The sequence below is a fragment of the Hevea brasiliensis genome, chromosome 11, assembly GCF_030052815.1.
Source record: "Hevea brasiliensis isolate MT/VB/25A 57/8 chromosome 11, ASM3005281v1, whole genome shotgun sequence".
Taxonomy (NCBI): domain Eukaryota; kingdom Viridiplantae; phylum Streptophyta; class Magnoliopsida; order Malpighiales; family Euphorbiaceae; genus Hevea; species Hevea brasiliensis.
The window spans coordinates 71,766,426-71,791,686 of record NC_079503.1 but is presented as its reverse complement, the minus strand read 5'-3'; the positions used below and the strand labels follow the sequence as shown (position 1 = coordinate 71,791,686).

The 25,261-nt window shown below is 34.4% G+C and overlaps 1 protein-coding gene and 1 pseudogene across 1 annotated transcript; both read left to right on the top strand.

Annotated features, from left to right (window-relative positions):
• Positions 1-4,502: 4,502 nt before the first annotated feature.
• LOC110664220 (organic cation/carnitine transporter 3-like) lies at positions 4,503-6,038 on the top strand (annotated as a pseudogene).
• Positions 6,039-20,568: 14,530 nt separating this feature from the next.
• On the top strand, positions 20,569-23,866 carry LOC131170264 (uncharacterized). The gene is made up of 5 exons (XM_058129323.1): positions 20,569-21,182; positions 21,294-21,990; positions 22,085-22,399; positions 22,601-22,790; positions 23,271-23,866. Exons 1-5 carry the CDS (start codon positions 20,569-20,571, stop codon positions 23,864-23,866), a joined length of 2,412 nt encoding a protein of 803 aa, XP_057985306.1.
• Positions 23,867-25,261: the final 1,395 nt, after the last annotated feature.

Here is a 25,261-nt window from a genome sequence, read left to right as displayed (position 1 = left end):
ATTGCAATTTATTGCAATTTGCCGGATTTCGGTATACTAATTTGACCTAGCCAGATGACCTAATTCCCTCAATTTTCAGGTTTTGGTCCAAACTACAAACTTGTAGGTCTATGTCCTATTGTACGCGGGGCAAAATTTCAGGTCATTCTGAGTTGTTTAGACCAAGTTATGGTCAATTTACCAATGCTGGACAGAATGTATCAAAAAGGTAACTTTAGGTCATTTTTGGGTCACTTTTGGTTCGGCCAGTTTTTGGACCTGAATTTGTGCAAGCTATTTGGCTTGGTTCTGGCCATTTCTGGGCTTTGGTATCTTCATAATAATTGTAGATATATGTCTCAACTATTCATGGTAAAAATTTCAGGTCAATTGGACCTGTTTTGAGTAAGTTATGGCCAAAATACTAACTACTGCCCAAATGGTCAATTTTCAGGCTTTCAAAGCACTAATGCTGATTTGGTCATTTTTCAAGTCACCTTCTAAGCAGAATTTTGGTAAGCTTCCTTCATGAAAGTTGGCACATTTTGTGCCTAGTTTCACCTCCAATTGGTTTCATACCAATTAGAGCCACACACTTAAGGTTCTAAGCCAAAATATACACTGCCCTATTACAATTTATTCATCCTTTACCAATTACACATCCTATGCTTACCAAGTTCAGTCTTCCATACCAATTCTGGTTTGTACCATAACATTAACACATTTAGCAACACATTTTTGGTCATTTTGGCAGCTTGTAACCACTCTCAACATACACACTATAATACAGAATTTTCCAAGTCCAATTACAACAATTTAACCACATGACATACCTCATTCACCTACCCAATTCTAAACCATTTTTCATATACATATCTGCCATCATAAGCAACATAATTCAATAATATTTCATGAACTCAAACACTTCAATCTTCTTCATGAGGCTGTCACAAGTTTACACATACCCATCAATTTCCATTTTCACATTTCAAGCTTACAAATCAAACCTTACACATGGAATTTAACTTCAATACAATTAAACATTTAAATCATCATCCAAACCACTATTTACATACAAGAACAAGCTGTTCATAGTGAGGTTTCATGGCTTCCAAAATGCACATTTCCATTAATCCATCAAACTTCAAAAATTCTTCCACAAATCAATTACCTATAAAACCCATTCAAAGTTTAATGAAACAAGAATTAAAAATACATACTTACCACTTTTGAACTTCTTCAAAACCTCACCAAAATTTATCTTTCTTGCTGCCTATGTGTTGCCCATGATGTGTATACTAACTTTAATGAAGAACTCTTGAAGAAACTAGGGCTTAATCATAGAGTTTTAATGTCTCAAAGGTGGGCGGCCATGGGAGAATTCTCCCAAGCTTGGTTCGGCCAAATGAAATGTAAATGGTGAAGAAGATGAATGCAGAATATTAGTGGAAGAAATCTGTCCACTTAGGCCTTTATATGGTGCATAATGGTCCACTAACTCATTTAAATAATAAGGTAATGTTAAACTTTTTAATTATTCACATTATACCCCATAATTTTACTTCATTATATTTCATTCCAACTTCAATTTTTCATGTAATTTCTAAACTTTAACACTACTTTATTTCCATGGATATTTAGGTCAAAAATCAACTCGGGGTGTCAAATGACTATAATGCCCCTGTTCGGGTTGCATTCCCGATTTTTCAGTAATACCGAGTTTTATCTGTTTCTCGATTTTTCATTTTTCCTTGTACTAATTATTTAATTTTTCTTTGATATTTCTAATGACATTTATACTTCAATAGACGTTTATTTAAGTCCTAAAAATATTTTTCAAGGTTCCCCGCGGTCCAGGGCTAGTCAACGGTCCACGCCGCAACTTCTCGGTGCAGTCACCCATCGCTAGGGTTCTCGGCTCGTTTAACTTGGTTACATTTCATTTCTATTATTTTTCCTTTGTTTTTCTTGTATTTTCTTTTCTTGTATTTCATTATTTTATGTCTTCTCACCAATATTTAAATATAGTTCTAGGCATTCTAGCTGTCCGGACAGACACTGGTCACCGGAACAATAGAACGGACTACCGAACATAGGGGTGTTACAGTCTAAATAAGATATCCGATATAAAATCACATCCAGCTTTAAGACTAATTCCACGTATTATTTTCATACCTAAAGTACCAAAATCAATGTGTTTACCAATACTAATGACCGTTGATGAACCCCACAATAGTTATAGCCTTCATTATACATAATAATTTCTCCATCCCAATATAAAGTAGCAAAAGATGGAATTAACATTTTCTGATTAAAAAAATATATATTATTTTAATAAAGCATGACAAAAGCTATAAATTAAAATTTACATATATTATTATAAAAAAACATTTGTGTTATATTAAATTAAATTAAATTAAATTAAATTAAATTAAATATTTATATGAATGGGTTCAGGTCTTAGATACCAACCCGATAAAATCCGAACACTACTGCAACTCGTCAATAATATTAATTTAACTAAGTCGAACTCGACCCAAATCTCATCCTATTACGATTTGGTCTTATTCACAGCCCGCAAATGCTTAGCCCGTTGCCATCTATAAGGATGACAAAGGATTTTCATTAGAATTTTTACAACCAGTAAGAATTGCCATAACTGCTTCCATAGGAATGGTTGGGTTGAACAATTCTAATTAAGTATTCCAAAAAATAAACATTGTATTTTTTTAATCATTATATTAAATTATTGTATTTTTTTAAAATTAAAAATTACCGGGCATATAATTACTATATTTTTAATTTTTAGGCATTACTTATATTTTGAATATTCTATGAATTTTTTTTGAGAAAGTTAAAATATTATTTTTGGTTTATGTAAATTTTTTTAATCACAATATGTAACTATTTTATTTTTAAAAATTAAAATTATGTATAATTACTATATTTTTTTATATTTCAATTTTTTTATTGTCTATTGAATATTTTCCTATAATTTATGTAAATTTTTTTAATCACGATATTCAATTAGTTTTTTTTTAAATAAAAATTACTTATAATTACTATGCTTTTATTCTGAGGCATTATTTATATTTCAAATTTTTTATTTTATTCTTATATATTTTCTTAATTGTATAATTTATATTATATTTTCCTGCATATCCTTAATTAACTCATTTTTCTATGAAATTTTTATGATCTTAAAATAATAATTTAGGTTTTTGTAAATTTTAGCTTTATGCAAACTTTTTATTCAACATATCAAAATATTTTATTTTAATATGAAAAAATAAAATTTAATAAACTATGCACTTTATCTTTGGCCAAAATCTATGATTTTTCTAATTTTTTATTTTTTGATGTTAATAATACACATTTAAAAATAATTTTTTAAAATATTTTGTTAAGAAATACACGTTATGTTAATAATATTATTTTCTAATTTTGTTATGTCCCTATTAACTTTATTTCTCTTTTACACTCTTTACAATTACAGTGTCAACTTAAATTTCTAAAAATAATCCATATATTATTTTTAGGTTACCTATAACCTACTCAAGTATTCAAATAATTAAATTACATATAATACTAAAAATTCATATAAAACTATATCCCTAAACACTAATAATATCACAAAAACCTACTTCATCATAACACATGCATGCATGCATACTTACAAAAATTATTTTATCAACTTTCTCTAATAATAAAAACATTTAACACTCAAATATTTCAATATATTACAAGTAAATAGGTGATCCAACTAACAAAATACATACCTTAAATTTTCAAGGACAAAAATTCAGCACAAACAACTTTTCCAAGCTTCACTTATGCTGCTCGAACTAAGAACTAAACCTTTTTTTTCTTCCATGACTGCAACTCCTCTCGTTGTTGCTGGTCTACCAAGCAGGAAGAGTGACAATAGCTCTACTAATTTTACACCAACTAAAGAGAAAATGAGAAGAAGAGAGTGATGATCAATACTGAAGGAGATGAGTTTGATTTCGTGTGTGGCATAAACTGAGGGAGATGAGGGTGTGTATATAGGAAATTTGAACTCTGGACACCAATAATATTAACGTCCCATGCACACTGCACTGTCCCATCCCTTTTTGCAAGATTCACTAGGTGAGTAACCTGAGCTCTGCACGCCATTGTGAATGGCGTCCCAATTGGAACCTGCACTCCATTTATAATGGTGTCTGCTTCATCAGCAACGCCTGACGTGACTACCTGCAGAGATTCGCTGGAAAAGGGGGAAAAGGTTCGGACGCTTGTTTGAATGGCGTCCCACTCTGGACGCTGGTTTGAATGGTGTCCCGTCTCAGGACGCTATTTTGAATGGCATCTCGTCTTGCCACCCTTCCACATCACCAATTTTCACCCTATTTCGATAATTTCTGTAATCAAACCCCTGTCTTGATAAAATTTATACCTACACTACCCTAGTACGGTAAAATCCCCCGTAAACTTTCATTCCTACTTCTTCAAGCCTAGATGCTTTTAAAATTATAGAAGGAATGGCTGAATCAACCCCTCTTCTCTCCCATTTCAATTCTCCACCAGAATCAAAATGTCCATCCCTTAATGAAGCGACTGAAGAATGTATCGCAGATTTTGGGTTTGCCCAATTCGTTCAAACAGTTCTGGTGTCATTTGCATGGGTTTTTGACGCACAGCAAACGTTCATAAGTGTTTTCGCTGAAGCCGAGCCATCTTGGCGCTGCACTGATCATCTCAGAAACGGGTCGTGTGACTCGCTATTCTTCAACATCTGTCAACTTCCCAAAGATTCATGGGCATGGGATAGGCCAATACACTCATCGATAGTATCAGAATGGGAACTTCAGTGCTCGAGTGCACTCATCAAAGGCCTTCCAGTATCTTCATTCTTTATGGGATGCCTAGTTGGTGGACTAGTTCTAGCCACACTAGCCCATTCTTCCCTTGGTCGCAAGAATTTGCTCTTTCTCTCATGTCCACTGATGTCTTTCTCTTCTTTATTCACTGTTTTCACCCCAAATATTTGGATTTACTCAGCTTCGAAGTTTCTCAATGGTTTTGGCCACGCCACAATCGGGACATGTGCTCTCGTGTTATCAACAGAGTTAGTTGGGAAACGGTGGCGAGGCCAGGTAGGAATCCTTGGTTTCCTCTGTTTCACACTGGGGTTTTTGTCATTACCAGCTATTGCTTATATAAACAGAGATTCTTCTTGGAGAACTCTCTATGTACTTCTATACCCACAATATTCTACTGCATATTAATTCATTTCTTGGTTCGTGAATCTCCCAGATGGCTCCTTGTGCGTGGTCACAAAGATGAAGCTATATCAATACTAACTATTATTTCCGCTACTAAAAATAGTCTCATCACCAAGAACTTGTCCGATATGGAACTTGAGCAAGAGCAAGCGCCACAGAATGATGATATTTACTCGACAATCAAGATTCTACTGGAGAAAAACTGGGCTTTTCGTAGGTTATCGGCTGTTACGGTAAGAGGATTTGGCTCTGGACTTGTGTACTATGGCATGCCATTAGGTCTAGCTAATTTGGACTTCAATCTCTACCTAAGTGTCACATTTAATGCCTTATCAGAACTCCAAGCATCACTGATCACATTCTTCTTCATAGATAAGCTCAACAGAAAATGTTCATTGCCGGTTTTGACCGGTTTAAGTGGAATTTGCAGCATTCTATGTGTGGTAATGGGCAAAATATCAGGAAATTTACAGATAGGATTGGAGATGATATCTTTCTTCAGTGCCTGTACAGGATTCAGCATTCTATTAATATACACAATAGAGTTGTTTCCTACAAGCGTGAGGAACTCAGCAATATCCATGGTAAGACAAGCACTTGTATTTGGAGGTATGTTCAGTCCACTACTAGTCGCTGCTGAAAGCAAAAGTGGGTTTCTATCTTATGGAATATTTGGATTGGTGATATGGATTTGTGGGTTTTTTCGTTATGAATCTGCCAGATACAAGAAGAAAGATACTTTGCGACACAATGGAAGAAGAAGAGCAAAAACAAAAAAGATCTGGCCGGTAATTATTCCTTGTGACGGGAGACATTATTGAGTGCAATCCTTATATATATATATTAAGATTAATGTTAATCATAAATTATGGTGTATTTTACATGATTTCCATCATATAATTTGTTTGAGTGCATGGGACATATCATGATGTCTAGAATTCAAACTAGTTTCATTTGTATTGTTTAATTTTATAACGAGCCAATAATGACGGGAAACATTGATGTTAACAGTTGCAACCTCTTTTTCCAACATCAACCAGTAGCTGCACAAAGTTCAAGGAAGATGCTAGTAAGTCTCTAGAGCTGTCATCCGATCGTCTTTCTCAAAATATTAGTGGTGTTTGTCAAAGACGTGGTGCCGATCTGAATGCCAGTCAAATAAATCATTACTATTCTGGTCATTGGTCAATCTGTGCAAGCTCAAGTAGCACATTCAAAACCTCAACAACTGATTCCTATATGCACTATCGGAATAATGTGGAACTTGTGGAGGAACTGGTAGATGGTTAACCAGGCCTATGGTTCCGGATTGCTTGAATGATGGGGGCTTCCTTGTTCATGGTAGATTCAGAGGGATGGATTCTCATCGTTTCAGCCAAAGAGAAGCAGCTCTGACAAAGTTCCCACTGATGTGGAAAGATGGATGCTACGAGAAAATTACAACATAAATATGGTTTTCACTTATTTTCATTTGGGGTAATTTACTATTTGTTCCTTAGATTTTGATCAATATTACGATTTGATCCTTATATTTTTGAAATTAAATAATTTTATCTCTCACTTATACTTTTATTAAAATTAGAGGTCCTTTCATCCAATATTACCATTAATTTAAGTAAAAAAGACAAATATATCATTTATTCAATTAAGAAAAATTTATTATTTAATCTCTGTATTTTAACCGATATTACAATTTGATACTTGTATTTTAAAAATTAAACTATATAAGTCCTGTATTTGAAAATTGCGAAATTATTAGATATTTTTTTTGTTATTAACTTTGTTTTTATTAAAATTTTTTCTTGAATTCTTTTTATAGAACTTAAAGAATTAATTGATAAAAATTAATTTTAATTAAAGAAAATGAGAAATTATTAGGTGTATCCGGTGTACATATACTATCTCTCATAATCATCTCTATATTATAGGAATGACTCACTTTTTTGTGAGAGAGGGAGTACTATTTATTAGTGCTCCTAGTGTATCTAATAATTAGCCGAAGGGAATTGAAGTGAGACTAAATCGTTCAATTTACAAAATATAGAGACTAAATCATAATATCTCTAAGGACCAAATGGTAAATTTTTTTAATCGAATAAAAGATATATTTACTTTTTTCTCTTAACCAAACGGCATTCTTAGAAAGAAAGAAAATATCAGTAAGAGACTAAATAGTTTAATTTTTGAAATATAAAAATTAAATTATAATATAAATCAAAATTTAAGAACTAAATATATATATATATATATATATATATATATATATATATATATATATATATATATATATTGAGTCCGTAGTTGACTGAAGTAATTATCTAGTGAGGTCTGTTTGCTTGAACAGTAGAACTGTAGATTACGGACTCTTAGTGTTAAGGTTTGATGGTATTTGATAATTTGCATTGGTAGTATTCAAATGGGACATTATTCTTAATAGAAAAGTTGCTGTGTTTTTTTTTTTTTTTTTTTTTAATTAATTATTGGGTAAGAACGAAGAATAATTAGTGCTTGGTTGGACCCAGTTCATCAGTTGATGTATGTCTACTTGTCAATTGTCTTGGAATATAAAAGATCAAACATCCATCACATATATTCGACTTGTCTATTGCCAAATTAATATATAATATTAATCTCACAGGTATGATCCGTTCTATATATTTTCATAGACGGAAAACATGCAATGATGGGAAGCCAATACAACTCATACCACCTCTTCCTATTATGGATGATAACACCAAACATGGACTTCGCCGGCTATTGTTATTTTTTTCTAGAGGCGATTTGCTGTGTTTCATAAGGGCGGTTTTATAACGCCCTGGATATTTATATATTTTAATTTGAAAATTTTAAAATAATTTTTAAAAGTTTTTGTATTTATTTTTAATATTTTTTTAAACATTTTAAAATTTATTTTTCCTTTCAAGCCTAATGAGCACTGTTTTGATTATTTTAATGTTTTAAATAATTGCATGAGTTCTAAAATTTTATTTTAAGTGTATTTAAATCCTCTCCAACACAGATGAAAGAAAAAATTGGGTTGAAATTGGAAGAGAAAATAAGAAAAAGGACCTAGTTGGAATAAAAGTTTTGAGAGGACAACCAAAACATAACTACACATAATTACCTATATGTAAGATTATGAGAAAGTACTAAGTTCCTTTTTCTCTTCTCTCCCCCTCTCCCCTCCACAAAAAACCAACATACTCTCTCATTGTCACACCCTACTCCTCGTAAGATGTAACATGTTCCCGTAGTACACCTAATGAATTACCGTACTTCACCTACCAGTAACCCATTAAATATACTACAAAGGATTTTAAAATAATTTTCGTTCATTTTAGAATTGGTGGGCAAAAAATTTTTTTTTTTCAAATATTAAAAACCTTCATTTAGAGTCCAAACATAAATCAAATTTTTGGATATTTAAAATCTCTGCAATTTTTATAAAAATTTCGACAGACTACCATCTATATTTTGAGAAAATAGTTCTTCAAAACCTGAAAATAAAAACACTCCCAATTCTCAATCACAACTCCATTTGCAACTACCAAACTTCAAATCAACAGCAATAACAACACTTCAATTTAAAATCCAAATTTTAATTCAAGAATGAATATCTCAAAACATTTCATAACTCATGCACATTACATTTTAAATCATTAATGTACAATCATAAGTTAATTTACAGATGCAAAATCTTAAAAATAATATTATTACAATTTTATCTGTACAACTGCTCAAATTACAGAGATACATATGCATACTATCATATTTACATCAATCTAAACTATCAGGGTATAGACAAATACCCGTACAAAAAAATTCTTCAATTGTACTCCTCTCTAACTGTAGCAGCTCACTCTGCTGCTATGTTCTTTTCTCTATCTGCGACAGCAAGTTAAAGCTATCGCTGAGTATATAAATACTCAGTAGTGCACAGTAAAGCATAAAATGCATAATATAAAACATTTATGAACAAATCGTCATTCAAAAATCTCATAATCGTATTTCACAATTTTTTTTTCAAATCACATTTATAACAAATCATAATTTTCAAAGCTTAATACAATACAACTTGATCAGGCAATTTAATAAATATAGTATTGCCAAACAATAACACAACTTAGGCCATGACACAAAATTTCCGAACATGTCGTGTGTACATCACGACAAGGCAAACACTCTCACTAATCAAAATCAATGAGGGAGGTGGCTAGCTAGCTAATGAGTACTCATCCAAACTCATCCTTCAGACTGAAAAGCCAGAGAAAGAGGAAAGTGATCAAATATCAAACTCACTCCATAAGTGGAGAAGGAACATATCAATATTGCCATGCCAAGTGTGAATAAAAATAATTTAAATCAAGTTATTCAAACATTTCATACAATTCACAAATTATATTTCATTCCAAACTTTTCATTTACAAAGTAGGCAACACACTATTTTTCAAATAAGATTTTCAAAGCCATAACTAAATTCAAAATCATATTATTCAAATATTTCATACAAATCAATAAATAATTTTCATTCCAAATTTTCATTGTAAAATAGGCAACACAACATTCTCGAAATTCATAATGAACAAACACATTCACAATGTATAACAAATCAATTTCCATTATGAAAATTATAATTTAAAATTTTTGTGCACAAACCTGACGTGAGTCGCCCTAGGCCTTGACTCAGTCCCTTATACCTTCCAGGTCATTTTCAGCTGAAACACAACATTTGTAGTGTTTCAGTATCTTATTTCACAGTAAATCCAGTAATTAATTTATAAATACTTAATTCTAGCCCAAATATGCTTAAACTAACATTCTTAGAAATTTTCATTTTGGAGTTACTATTCATGATACTATTCAAGTCAATTTGTTGACTTTCTAGGGCTTAATAGGTATGGGAACTCCAACTTCACCCACATACCACATTTTGGTCACTAAATTTGTTGGTTTTGGTTGTTTATTCAAATTCTAAGTCTTTTAGGCAAATTTGTAATTTTTCAGTTTTGGTGTCTTAAGTTGCACTATTCTATTGGTCATTTTTCTATTAAAATTTGGCAAAACTTCCTTCATAGAAAATGTTCCCTATTATCTTAAGCTTATTCTTCTTTTTGAATCACTCCAATTGGAGTTTTGTAGCTCAAGTTATAGCCATTTGAACCATGGCTACCGGATTGGACTTAACCCAGATTTATGGGCAATTTTGGTTCTGGTAGTTTTAGGTCACCAACTTGTGGTGGCCAAATGACTTGGTTAATGGCATAATTTGAGTTTGTGTTCTTCATGAAAGTTTTAGGTCTATATCTAAACTGTCCACTGGTAAAATTTCAGGTCATTTTGACCTGCCTAGCTCAAGTTATGGCTAAATGAACAAATACTATTCATTTGATCAGTTTGTACAGAGACAGACTGAGATTTCCCAAGTTTGGTCAATTTGTTCACTAGGTTTTGGTCACTTTTTGGGCATGATTCCTAAATGAAAATTGTGTCATTTAGTGTCTATTTTCATTCCCAATTGGTCTCATACCAATTGGACCTGTAAAATTTCATTTTTGGTCCTTCAAAGTTAACTTGGTCATGCTGCCAGCAGCATGACCACACTCAATCTGAATTTGGCCTTAACTCCAACCATTCCAACACACTTCATTTGGTCACAATTGACCATTTCTCACCTCAAAATAGGTCAAACATATCATTTACCAATTTCTCACATTTTTGGTCTCTAAACCCTAATTCACAAACTCTTGCATTTAGCTACTTTCAAAACCTTTAATCACAATCATTTAACTACTTAAAGTTCATATCACCATCTAAGTTAATCAAATCATGCAATAACACCCCCATATACATGCTGGCTGAAAATCAGTTTGGTCCTCCACACACATTTTTATTTCATTTCAAGTTTATTTCTAAGTAACTCAAGCTATAAACACAACTACTAAATCTCAAACTTTCAAATTAAGATGCTTACCTCAACTTTGTTATTCAATCTTCAATTTTTCTCCTCTTTTCTTCTTTTCTTTCTAACTAAATTTCTTTCTCAAGGGAAGGAAATAAAGTTTTATGGAGTGATTAGGGAAGAAATTAGGGTTTAATGGGGGATTTAAAAGCTTGAAACAAGCTTTAATGGAGTTGTGGTAATGGTGGTCTTAAGGGAGAGGGTGAGGCGGCAACCTTGGATGAGGAAGAAGGCTTTTAGTTTTTTTTTTTCTTTTCTTTTCTTTTTATCTTATGGAAGACCATAAATTCCAATTAAATAAAATTTTAATTAAAATACTTATAGCATCATGCATGATGTTAACTCCCTACACCTTTTTCTTTTTCTCCTTTTTTTTATTTTTTTATTTTCTATTAGTTCTTTAATTTAATTCCTGATTCTGAAATTTTTTTTTCTCCGATTTTATTTAACAGTTAGGTCAGGAGTCAGCTCTCGGGGTTAATTGACCAAATTGCCCCTTGTCGGTTCAACCCAGTTTGCAAATAATTCAATATTTCTTCCGGCTCACTGACCTAATTATTTGACTGGCTTAATAGTTCTTTTTCGTGATTTTCTCTTTTCCACTGTGTTCGTAATGGTCCTAAGGACCGCGGTATCATATTTTACGGTTCAAAATTTGAGTTTAAATTGACTTCACAATCGATCCCGAGAAGGTCACCCATCGCTGTGACTCTCGGCTTATTTAACTTCTTATATTCTGTTTTTCTTATTTATACTTAACTAATTGACAATTACTAATTATTTGTGTTTATGGCTTATCTAGTTGTCTTAAGTGTGGATCCAATCCCCTTAATTGTCCAGACAGACTCCGGTCACCAGAACAGTAAAATATACCAGGCTATGCAAATATGGGTGTTACATTCATTCCTTCCATCGGCCTTTGAATCTTTCCAGCCTAACTCCTACCAAAGTGAGAATCCCTATGCTTATTTGAGATTGCAATTAGACTCCTTGTGACACTAGCATTTTGTTTTGAGACCGACAACTACCAAAAAAATTATTAATTAGTTTTATTTTTATATTTATTAACTTATGTTGAGATATTGGTAATGTTTTTTGGATTTTTAAAATAATTATCAATTGTGAAAAAAAATTTTCTTAGTAATTATTAAATGAAGTTTTCTTTACATTTTTTTAAATGTAAAGAATTTAAGTTTCAAACCTGTATAAGTAAAAAGATGAACAATATAGTTAATGATAAGGTAAATTAATTCTATCATGTAATACAATTTTGATCATTAATTTACAAATGTATTTAATTAAAGACCTAGTTATAATTGCAATGTAATATAGAGTCACAAAATATACATAGAAAATCAACTTTGTAAAGGTGAAAGAGGCGGAGGAGATAGTAGATCTCTTACTAATCTTGCCATTTCCTCTATCATTGAGCTCGTGAGCTAATCCATTTCCTCCCTCATCTCCACCCTCACTTGATCCCTAATCTTTAGCCTAATTTGATCCCTGTGGAGACCCCTATTTTTAGTACCTTAATGGACTTGCATATCTGAAGAAACAAGGAGCCTAATAATTAAGATTCTGGAAGATTTCAAAGGCTTTTGAAAGCATTGAAGAGATCAAACGAAATGATTTTTGCATAAAAATTATGTTAGGGTTAATATAAAATAAATAAAAGTAAAATAGTTTCAGGAGGTCTAATAGGCTTTTAGGCAAGGCATGGAGCTTGTTGCTTCAGTTGGACTCAACCCACCACATCATTGGCCTGACTAGACTAGGGAGAGCTTTAGGAAAAGTCCAACCAAAGCAAGGCCCATTAGGACCTTGCTTAAGGCCCATTCGACCAATAAGAAGTGGGAGAGAGTGAATCTAGTGTCAATATGGATCTCGCACCAAGATGGTATAATCACCATCAGTGCTGAAAGAGATGGGAAAGTAGTTATGCTACAAGTGGATACTTTGGTACCACTATTGTCTAGTGACTTTTCCAGAAATAAAGGGGCAGATCACTAGATATGGGCTGAGCTATCAGCCAATTGAAGATGAAGAGAGACTCAAGCCCACCAAGTTCATCAGGGAGGGAGCAATTGTATGGATTGATGACCAGGAGCTACCGCATGTTAAAGAGTTAGAATAGGAGGTCAGTGCCAGCATGTTAAAGTCTGCATGAAAGCCAAGCACTTGGACCTACACCCCTAAGTTTGAGTCTGTCTTTTATAATACTCACAGTAGTGATACTAATATTTTTATTTCTAATGTACTTAATGATGATTTTGAGGCAAAAATTAATAATATGACTAGTCCTTTTGCTTACTTGTTTGATGTTCATCCTAATGGCCACTCGCATAACATTCATAATCATTTAGAATTTGCTTCTGTTAATGTATTAAAATCAATCTCTATTAATTTGGGTAAACCAGATGCTCCTAAAGACATTAAGTTAGCTGAAGATTTAACCCAAAAAGAGAGAGATAAATTTATAGCCTTATTAATAAAGTACCAAGAAGCATTTGCTTGGTCTTATAAAGATATGCCGGGAATTGATTGAGACATAGTATAGCACAAGATCCCCACAAACCCTAACATGAGGCCAGTAAAACAAAAGAAGCATCGACTTAGGCCAGAATGGGAAGAAAAGACAACTCAAGAGGTGAAAAAGCTCATTAAGGCTGATGTCATTGAAGTAATTGAGTATCCCGAGTGGCTAGCCAATATTGTGCCAGTCCCAAAGAGGGAAGGGTGAGTTCAGATGTGCGTAGATTATAGGGACCTGAATAAGGCTACTCCTAAGGATGATTTCCCATTGCCTCACATTTATGTGCCTGTTGACAGTGCTGCTTGCATGGCCATGTACTCTTTCATGGATGGTTTTTCGGGATATAATCAGACCCTTATGGATTTGATAGATAAAGCAAAGATAACTTTTGTCACTAGATGGGGGACTTATTATTATAAAGTTATGCCTTTTGGGCTAAAAAATGCTGGTGTGACTTATCAGAGAATGGCTACTATGTTGTTTCATGACATGATGCACAAAGAAGTTAAAGTATATTTGTATGACATGGTAGTAAAATCCCCAACTAGGAAGGGACATTTGGAGGCATTAGAGAAGTTCTTTCAGAGGGTCATCAAGTATAAATTGAGATTGAACCCTAGCAAGTGTGTGTTTGGGGTCACTTCAGGCAAACTGTTAGGGTATATGATCAGTAGGAAGGGGATTGAGGTTGATCTAGATAAGGTGAAGGCAATCCAGGAGATGCTACCTGTAACACCCTCCCGGTAGCAACTCCGTGCATTCTACTGTTCCGGTGACCAGTGTCGGTCCGAACAGCTAGAACGTCCGGAAAAATATTTAAACTAAAGTGAGGAACTATAATTAACTCAAATATTAATAAGAAAAATTTAGGAAAAATTTTAGAAATAAAATACAACCAAGTTAAATGAGCCGATGCTCAAGCGATGGGTAACTCAGTGGGAAGTTGCGATTCTCGCAACTAGGAGCCCTAGACCCGAGAGAAAATTTATAAAATAATTTTTGAGACTCTAGAGAAGGGTCATTGAGGTTCCTATGGCATTAGAATGCCAAGAAAATATTTAGAAAAATTTTTCAATCGGTACAGACAATTTTGACCTGTTAAGCTAAACGGAGGGCATTTTGGTCATTTCGTCTTCAGAGATGATTTTTGGTCAATTTGTCCAGTTAAATAAATAATTTATATGACATAAAATATGAATAAATATTGCTAAAAATTGAATTAAAAATGAGTAGGAAAGAAAAGAAAAGAAATTGAATGAAAACTTGAATTATGACATCATAATGATGTCATCAAAAAGGCCTCCACCAATCATATTTTAACAAGCACTCTTAAACCAACTAAAAAAGAAAGAAATGAGTTAAAAATTTAACAAACTTTTTGCTCTTCTTCTCCAAGTTTCGGCAGCCCTCTCCCTCACCTCTCTCAACCTCCATGAAAGCTTCCTTGTAAGCTTGATTTCTCCCTTCATCCCACCATAAAACCCCATCTTCCCTTCACAAAAATTGGTCATCACAATTTGTGTAATACTTGGGCAGCAAAAGGAAGTGAAAATAAAGGAGTTTTTTAATCTTGGATTGGCACACAACAAGGTTAGTGTCAATTAATTCTTTAAAATCATATATATGCATCATTAGGAGTGTGAATTGATCCATTGATTTTATGTGTTTGAAAAGTTGAAATGGTAGAGCTAGGGTTTGGACCCAAAATTGAGATGTTGATCATGTAATGGTGAAATTAAGTTTTAATGGTCAATTAGTGACCATTTGTTTTGGTTTGAATAAAAAATGAAGTGAATTGGGTTGTGGGATTTAAGGTTGGTGTGGCTGCCTTGTGTGACCTGCAGGTGTGGCTGTGAGTCCAGCCTGTTTGGACAACCATAACTTGAATTGTAGAGGTTCAATTGGTATTTGGCCAATTGGACATGAAACTAGACACATAATTTCACAACTTTGATGAAGAAACCATGCCCAGAAAACCAAACCAACATGACCAAAAGTTTGTCCTAATCCGGGTGACATACAATCTGCCTGGGCAAAATGACCAAATGAACAGTATTTGGTCATTTGGCCATAACTCAATGTAGCAAGGTCCAATTGACCTGAAAATTTACCAACAACAAGTTGAGATATAGACCAACAAATTTCATGAAGAAACCTGACTCAAATTATGACCATAACCTAGTCAAATTTCCAACCCAACTTGAGTTACCAAATCTGGCAGAACCAGTTTTGCCCAGATTTTTGGAATCTACCCAATCCGGCCAGTTATGGTTTTTGGGACATAACTTGAGCTACAAAACTCCAAATGGAGTGATTCAAAAAAGGAAATTCAACTAGACAAAACGAGGAACAACTTTCATGTTTATCATTTTCCCAAATTCCCACTTCAACAGTAATTAATGGAACAGTAAAGATAGGGTATGAAAACTAAAAATTCTGCTCCATTAATTTTAAACTTAGAAATGGTATTGGCAACCAATACCAACAAATTTTGAATGCAAAATGTGGTATGTTGGGAGTATTAAAACCAATGTACCTATTGTCTATGCAAAAGTCAACATTTTTGTTGACTAATGAAGGGAATAGTAACACCAAATCTTGAAATTCAAAAATTGTAAAACTCAAAAGTGTCAAATGCCCTAGTATACCTAACAAGATTGGTTTGGATAGCTTGGCATGCCAATAGGGTTCAGTTAGCGATCGCACATGGCATTATGCCATTGCATGATTTCATGGCTTTTAGCCATTCTGACCTTGTGTTGAGATTTGGCCTTGCGCTGATGTTATTACTGACTTATTAGGCTGTTACATTGCACCGAGAGATACATATGTGACCGATGGTGTGACAGCCCGAGGTACTTGATACCCAGTGTCAGTTTACCCGTTTATCCAGTCCAGTCGTCCAGTATAGGTTACTTGGGCAACCAAAAATGAAAGTGGATAAATTTAATGAAATAATGAATATAACAAGTATAAAATAAGTAAATCTACAAATACTCAACGAAAATTTATTTACAATGAGACATCAATACATTCACTACATATTTATTTTCTGTTAATTCTTTTTATTTTATTGTTGGCACCACTAAGCATTATTGCTTAGCGCGTTGCTTTTGCCACGCGTAGGTTCTGGAGATACTGACCGAGAGCCCAATAGACCACAGACTGGGTGAGACCTCCTGCAGCTCTGCATAGTGTCCGTGTCACCTCACCATCTTCAGTGTATTGGTAGTACACTAGGTTTCATTTTGGTATTTTGTAAATAACTTTTATTTTCTCATATGTAATTAAAACTTATGTAATGTATTTTGGTATTAATGTATATAGTGGAAATTGTGTTTGTGAATGAACAAGTGAATATTTATTTATGACTTTTACATGATTATCATATGAGATGAATGATTGAGAAATGGAAATGTTGTTGAAAAACATATTGAGATTTTGTTGATGAAATGGAGTTGAGATTGGTTGGAAATGATTATTGGAAGTGTTTTTCACAGGTTCCGAAGAACTATTTTCTCCATTTTTAGCCGGTACTCTGCTGGATTTTCTATAAAATTTTCGGAACCTCAAATAAATTATAATTTCAATAAATGACTTAAATGAGTTATATTTCACAAGTTATATTCAAAACTATAATAAAAATAAATTAAGGAAGAATAAAAATGATTGAGATGAAATAGAGTGTTCCGGTATACTGTGTGACATATCTTACTTGGATATACTGTAGATGGGTAAGGGGTGTCACATTACCCCCGAGAACAAAAAAAGAGATTAGAGGTTTCTTTGGAAAATTACAATACATTAGTAGGTTCATAGCTAGGCTCATAACTACCTGAGAACCAATTTTTAAGCTACTAAGAAAGAATCAGCCAGTGGTGTGGAATGAGCAATGTCAAGAGGTGTTTGAAAAGATAAAGCAATACCTAAGTAATCCACCAGTTTTGTCACCACCCATCCCTGGCATCCCTCTAATCCTCTACTTATCAGTGGAAAACATGGCCCTAGGGGCAATGTTGGCACAAGAAGTAGAGAATCTAGAGAGAGCCATTTATTACATTAGTAAGAAACTCCTTACTTATGAGGAGAATTATTCACTAATAGAAAGAACCCATCTGGCTGTAGTATGGGCAACTGAGAAGTTAAGGCACTAATTTCATTGGGCTTCATTAGGTAGGAAAAGGGTCACCCATGCGAGAGCTTGTCCATTAAGCACAATGACTGGAGTTATGGCTCTTTTACATACTCGAAGGTACGGGCATGGGGTGCTAGCATTCACCAATTCGTCATAGCTCGAGTAGAACTATGGTCTCCTTGGCTAGTACTAATGGGGTTAAAAGGGTAAGGGTGATCCATGTGATAGTATAGTGCAATGCAAAAAGTTTAATAGAGGAATAATATTAGACTAATAAAAACATGTTAGAGTAACTATCCATTTAGTCCCCAGTGGAGTCGCCAAATTGTAGAGCGGGGGAGCATGAGGCAAAATATCATCCATGAGAATTATATAAAATGCACCAGGTAATGCTTAGGAAAGATGGTGGAGTCACAATGGTCTCACTTAAGTACCATCTCCTTAGACAACATTTCCTAGACATGCACTAATGAGGAGACACCACCACCGGAGCCTCTTCCATTGTTTAAGGGTCCAATTACAAGAGCAAGGGCAAGGGAGTTACAAAGCTTGGTTAGTAGACTTTGGAGGCACCAAGAGGATCAGATTGGGCTTGGGCTTGGGCCTTTGGAGGACAAATGGATCAGCTTCACACAATTGGACCTTGGAGCCTAGCCTCTAGAATATTCTATTTTTGTTTCTTTACGCCATGTGGTAGATTAATTATTTGTAACTCATATAAATATTTTAATTATTTGTAACTCATATAAATACTTGTCTTCTACATCAAATAGGGAGCTAAGATCAAACATTGAGAGAGTATTGATTTTCGGCCATCATCGTCAATTCTGAGAGCTTTATGATTTCTTCCTTATTTCTTGAATAGAACTTGGACTTAAGCAAATTGACCACTTGCTTATTTTATCTTTATAATCAAGGTGCTCTAGCCTAGCTACTATTGTGTCTTGATTGGTTATCAATTCTACCTTGTTTGTTGTTAAAAGATCTAATTCCATCTTTAGATGTTATGTCTCTAATCTGAATATTGGGGGTGTTCATCATTTGGTATCAAAGCAATTGGGTATCAAACAAGGTATTTATCCTTAGATATACTCTTTTAATTTCTGCCTCGAATCCTTCATTCACATTCTGTTTGTTTTTCATCACAATAGCATTCAGCTAAAGTGATTTTTCTAGGGTTTTTTATAGCAGCTTCAAATCTGTTCGAATTTTTCATGTATTTGGCTGAATATTTCTTATTTCCTTAGTGATTTTTCATTCAAATCTAACATTAATACATCATATTCGAACACTCTACATTGGGTTTTATATTTGATTTTTGCTTGAAATTGAGTTTTTGTTGTGTTTGTCTTAGGGTTGTAATCATTCAAGCTAATATGTTTGTTCTTATTATCTTTTACCTCTTTAATTTGAATATCAAGCTTGAGAAAATTATTGATGATGCATCTAATGATTGAGAATTGATGTTGGTTGTTGGATTGAATTAAAATCTGAGTTTCAATAAAAATAAGTGCTATTTGGTTGTGTTTGATTTGTGATTGTTGCTGTTTGGTGAGAATTGGAAAATTGTGATAAGCTGCTTGCATTAATTTTTGGGGTTACACTTAGCTACTGATCTTGAAATTTAATTTTTGATATTTTGAGGTATTTGGGATGTCACATATCAATTTTGGAGGGTAGATGATGCTGTTTGGCTATTGAATCAAATTTTACTAACAAATCGGCCAATTTTAGTTCACATAGTAAACTCACCCAAAAAAATTTGAAAATTTTCCTACTATTTAGAAACCATCTCAGTAGCCTCCAAATAAAATTTCAGCTTGAAATTCGATCATTTCCATTGGAAACAAAATTTTTGACACAAACTAGTCATTTTCTAGTTTACATAGTAAAACAGCCCAAAAAAATCTAAAAATTTTTTTCACTATTTATATACCATCTCAGTAGCCTCCAGATAAAATTTCAGCTCAAAATTCCATCATTTTCATTGGAAACAAAATTTTTGACACAAACCGGGCATTTTTTGGTTTACACATCAAACCCACCCAGAAAATTCTGAAATTTTATCAGAAATTAATCAGTTTTGAGATAGTTTTGTCCACAAAAATTCAGGGTAAAACTCATTCATTTGGTTAGTGAACTGAATTATTGCATCTTGTGGTGAAATTATGCTATTTTTAGAACTTGTGTGACTTGGCTATGATTTCTAAGATTTTGGCTTGATATTTTATCCTTATGTTGTTAGTTTTTTTCAGTCTACAAAATATTTTCACTTATATTAATTGCTTTAATTTCGGAGTCTTCTTTTCTTTGATTCTGTGTCTCATTGCATATTTTTATTTACGTCTTATTTCGTCTTGTTCTTAAATATTTTGATAAAGTTTGTGTGTGTTTTGTTTGTTTTGTGTTTGGGGTTCTTAAAAGAAGCGAAGGAAGGAATTTGAGTGGTAAAAGGCAAGAGTGGTGAGTGTGCATAAGAGGGTAAAAGCCTAATTGTGTGCTAAACACTTCAGAGGGTGAGCCATTTATTTTCTAACTTTGTTTTCTTTGCAGCAAAATGGAACAAAACACAAGTAGTAGTATTGGAGTTGAGGGGAGGAATTTTGAAAATGAAATGGTTTATAAGAAGGTTATGACATAACAATTTGAGAGACTTTCTCTCCAAACAGCCACTCATAATAAAGAATTGCAAACTATGAGAAGAGACTTGAATGAGTTGAAAGGTTTGAGATCTGATGTGAATAGGATGATGGAATATATGATGGGTAATGAAAGGGAAAGCAGAAATAGGAGAGAAGAAGTAGGAGTGGATGTGGGAGATGGAGGTAGAGTTGGAAGGGGAATTCAGGTAGAACCTAGGATGGAGGAGCAAGAAGAGTTGAATTGGTATGATGATGAGTTTGAGGAAGTGTTTGAGTATGGTAACCATCACTTTGATGGTAGGAGGTTTTGGCCACCAAGGAGGAGAGGTGTTAGAGGTAGGAGAGGAGGAAGACAACTTAGATTTGATAACTATGGTGAGAGAGAGATGCACCATGAGAGGGTTGATGCCAATGTGGGAAGCATAAAGATGAAGATACCTCCTTTTCATGGTAAGGAGGATGCCAAAGCTTATATTGAATGGGAGAGGCAAATTGAAATGATTTTTGAGTGCCATAATTGTAGTGAGGAGAAGAAAGTTAAGTTGGCAGCAGTTGAGTTCAAGGATTTTGCATTGGGTTGGTGGGATCAATTACTTGCAAGGAGGAGAAGACATGGCTTGAGGGGTGTTACTACTTGGGCCGAAATGAGGGAGATCTTGAGGGAATGGTTTGTGCCACCACACTATGGAAGAGAGGTGAAGTTGAGATTACAGTAACTTACCCAAGGAAGTAGGAGTGTGGAGGAGTATTACAAAGCCATGCAAATTACCATGATTAGGGCTGAAGTAAAGGAGGATGAAGAGGCCACCATGGTTCGATTGTTAAATGGGTTGAATCCCTACATTGCTTACATGGTTGACTTGCAAAATTATAGAAAAGTAAAGCAAATGATGCAAGTAGCCATCAAAATAGAAAAGGAGATGAAGAGAAAGTGGGCTGCCAAAAATAAATGGAACACTCAATCATCATACAATTCGGCTTCCAATGCACCATGGAAACCGAATTGGAGTGGAACACCTAAAGTGGAAAAAGATGCTCCAAAAGTGAAGAAGGAGGAGTGGAAAGGAAGAAGGAAGATGAAAGGAAAAGTAAAAGAGAAAAATAAGAAGGTGGAAAATAGAGCAAGGGATGTGAAGTGGTTCAAGTGTTTGGGAAGGAGGCATTATTCCAATGAGTGTCCAAACAGGAGAGTAAAGTTTATTAGAGAAGATAGAGAATGGGAGAGTGGTGAAGAAAAGACCGAAGAGAGTACTAGTGATGATAGTGATGATGGGTATCTTAATAAGGGAGAGCAAGCTCCCGTGGATGGTAATGTCCTTGTCACAATGCGCACCTTGAGTGCACAAGTCAGTTTGGGTGATGGAGATGAGGTGCAAAGTGACAATATTTTCCATACTAGATGTTTGGTGAATGAGAAACTATGTAGTGTGATTATGGATAGTGGTAGTTACTATAATGTTGCTAGTAGCTTATTCGTTAAGAAATTGGGGGTTGCCTACCACTTTGCATCCCAAGCCATATGGTCTTCAATGGCTTAATGATTGTGGGAAATTGAGAGTTACCAAACAGGTTGTAGTGCCTTTTAGCATTGGGAGGTACCATGATGAGGTAGTTTGTGATGTGGTGCCTATGGTAGCTACCCATTTATTATTGGGCTGTCTATGGCAATTTGATAGAAATGTGGTTCATGATGGGAAAAATAACAAGTATACAGTTTTGAAAGATGGTCGAACCTACACCTTGCTTCCTTTGTCACTATCTCAAGTGCATGAAGAACAAGTGAGGATCTTAAAATTAGTTGAGGAAAAGAAAGATTGGAGAGAAAATTTGAGCGAGGCCGAGCTTGATGAGAGGAAAAATGAGAGGAGAGTGAGAGCAAAAGAAGTAAAAGAAAAAGAAAAGAGTGAGGGCTAGGGGAAAAAGGAGAGTAGAGAGAAGAAAATGAGTTTTTATGTGAGAGGAAAAGAAGTGAGGGAAGCCTTACAAGGGGGTAGACCTCTTTGTGTGCTTATGTACCGGGAGGTGAATTTATGTTTATTTGACATTGACCAAAACTTACCTAGTGGTGCTGTTTCTTTGTTGTAGGAATTTGAGGATGTGTTTCCAGATGATCTTCCTTTGGGTTTGCCACTAATTGAGGAGATAGAACACCAAATTGACCTCATTTTGGGTGCTCCAATTCCAAACAGACCAGCATATAAGAGTAATCCTAAGGAGACAAAAGAACTACAAAGGCAAGTGGGGGAACTTTTAGCAAAGGGCTATGAGCGTGAAAGTATGAGTCCATGTGCGGTCCAGTGCTCCTTGCACCAAAGAAGGATGGGACATTCAGAATGTGTGTAGATTGTCGTGCTATCAACAAAATCATGGTACAGTATCGACATCCCATTCCTCGATTGGATGATATGCTTGATGAGTTGTTTGGTGCATGTGTGTTTATAAAGATTGACTTGAAAAGCAGTTACCATCAGATTAGAATGAAAGAGGGGGATGAATACCACATTCAAGACAAAATATGGGTTGTATGAGTGGATGGTTATGCCATTTGGGTTAACCAATGCACCTAGTACTTTCATGAGGTTAATGAACCATGTGCTTAGACAATTCATTGGCAGATTTGTGGTAGTTTATTTTGATGACATCTTAATCTATAGCAAAAACATGGATGAGCATTTGCATCATTTAAGATATGTGTTTGATGTGTTGAGATCTGAAAAACTGTATGCTAATATGAAGAAGTGTTCTTTTTTCTTAGATAGAGTTATCTTTCTTGGTTATGTTGTGAGTAGCAGAGGTGTGGAAGTAGATGAGCAAAAGGTCATAGCCATTAGGGATTGGCCAACTCCTAAAAATGCATCTGAAGTTAGGAGTTTTCATGGATTGGCTAGTTCCTATAGGAGATTTATGCCTAATTTTAGTACTATTGCTGCTCCTTTCAATGAACTTGTGAAAAAGGATGTTGTGTTTGAATGGAAAAAGAAGCCTGAAAATGCATTTGCTGAATTGAAAGAAAAATTAAGCACTACACCATTGTTGAGCTTACCTGATTTTGATAAAATGTTTGAAATTGAATGTGATGCTAGTGGTGTAAGTACAGGTGCAGTTCTGATGCATGAGAAATGCCCTATTGCATATTTTAGTGAGAAATTGAATGGTGCTGCCTTAAATTACTCTACTTATGACAAAGAAATGTATGCACTTGTTAGGGCCTTGGAAACTTGGCAACATTATTTGTGGCCTAAAGAGTTTGTCATACATTCTGATCTTGAATCATTGAAGCATCTTAAGAATCAAAATAAGTTGAGTAAAAGGCATGCTAAATGGATTACTTTTGTTTATTCATTTCCATAGGTGATTAAATATAAGCGAGGAAAGGAAAATGTTGTTACTGATGCACTTTCTAGGAGGTACTCACTTTTGTCTACACTTGATGTAAAGTTGCTTGGGTTTGAATTCATGAAACATTTGTAAGCTAATGATGATGACTTTGCTGGTTTGTATGATGCTTGTGAGAAGGGTACATTTCAATATTATAGACATGATGGGTACTTGTTTAAAGAGACTAAACTTTGTGTGCCTAAGTGTTCTATACGTGACTTGTTTGTGTTGGAATAACATAGTGGGGGTTTAATGGGCCATTTTGGCATGGCAAAAACTTTGGACATCTTGCATGAACATTTCTTTTGGCCTAAGATGAGAAAAGATGTTGAAAAATTGTGTTCTAGTTGTGTGCAATGTAAAATGGCTAAGTCTAGAGTTATGCCACATGGGTTGTATACACTATTGCCTGTGCCTAAAGAATCTTGGACTGACATTTCCATGGATTTCATTTTAGGGTTACCTAGGACACAAAGAAAACATGGTAGCATATTTGTGATTGTTGATAGATTTTCTAATATGGCACATTTCATTCCATGCCATAAAACTGTTGATGCCACTCATATTGCTGATTTGTTCTTTCGAGAGGTTGTCAAATTGCATGGTATACCTACGATAATAGTTAGTGATAAATATGTTAAGTTCCTAAGTCAATTTTGGAAAGTCTTATGGGGTAAGTTAGGCACTAAACTTCTGTTTTCCACTAGTTGTCATCCATAGACTAATGGACAAACTAAGGTAGTGAATAGGACACTAACCACTCTATTGCGTGCTATGATCCAAAAGAACTTGAAATCTTGGGAAGATTGTTTGCCATTTGTTGAGTTTGCTTATAACCGTGTTGTGCATTCTTCCACAGGATTTTCACCTTTTCAGCTTGTATATGGATATAATCCACTCACACCACTAGACTTGCTACCTTTGCCTATTGATCATATTAATAGTCTAAATGGTAAGAAAAAGGCTGAATTAGTTAAGAAATCACATGAGCAAGCTAGGGTACACATTGAAAAGAAAAATTCACAATACGCTTCTCATGCTAACAAAGGCCACAAGGTACATTTTTTAGCCAGGTGACTTGGTGTCGGTACATTTCAGGAAGTAACAGTTTCCAAACCAACGAAAATCGAAATTGCATCCAAGGTGTGATGGTCCATTCAAGGTGTTAGAGCATATCAACAATAACGCCTATAAAATTGAACTACCAGGTGAGCATGGCATTAGTGCTACATTCAATATTTCTGATCTTTCTCCTTTTATTGATGCAAGGCCAAATTCAAGGACGAATTCTTTTCAAGAAGGGGGGAATGATGAGGAGATGACACTACCAGAGCCACTTCCATTGTTCATGGGTCCAATTACAAAAGC

Coding starts and splice junctions, on each gene's coding strand:
- LOC131170264 (XM_058129323.1), top strand. CDS start 20,569: ATGAGAAGAGACTTGAATGAGTTGAAAGGTTTGAGATCTGATGTGAAT. Junction 21,183..21,293: donor AGGGAGATCTTGAGGGAATG/GTTTGTGCCACC, acceptor TACCATGATTAG/GGCTGAAGTAAAGGAGGATG. Junction 22,400..22,600: donor GGAGAGTGAGAGCAAAAGAA/GTAAAAGAAAAA, acceptor TCTTTGTTGTAG/GAATTTGAGGATGTGTTTCC.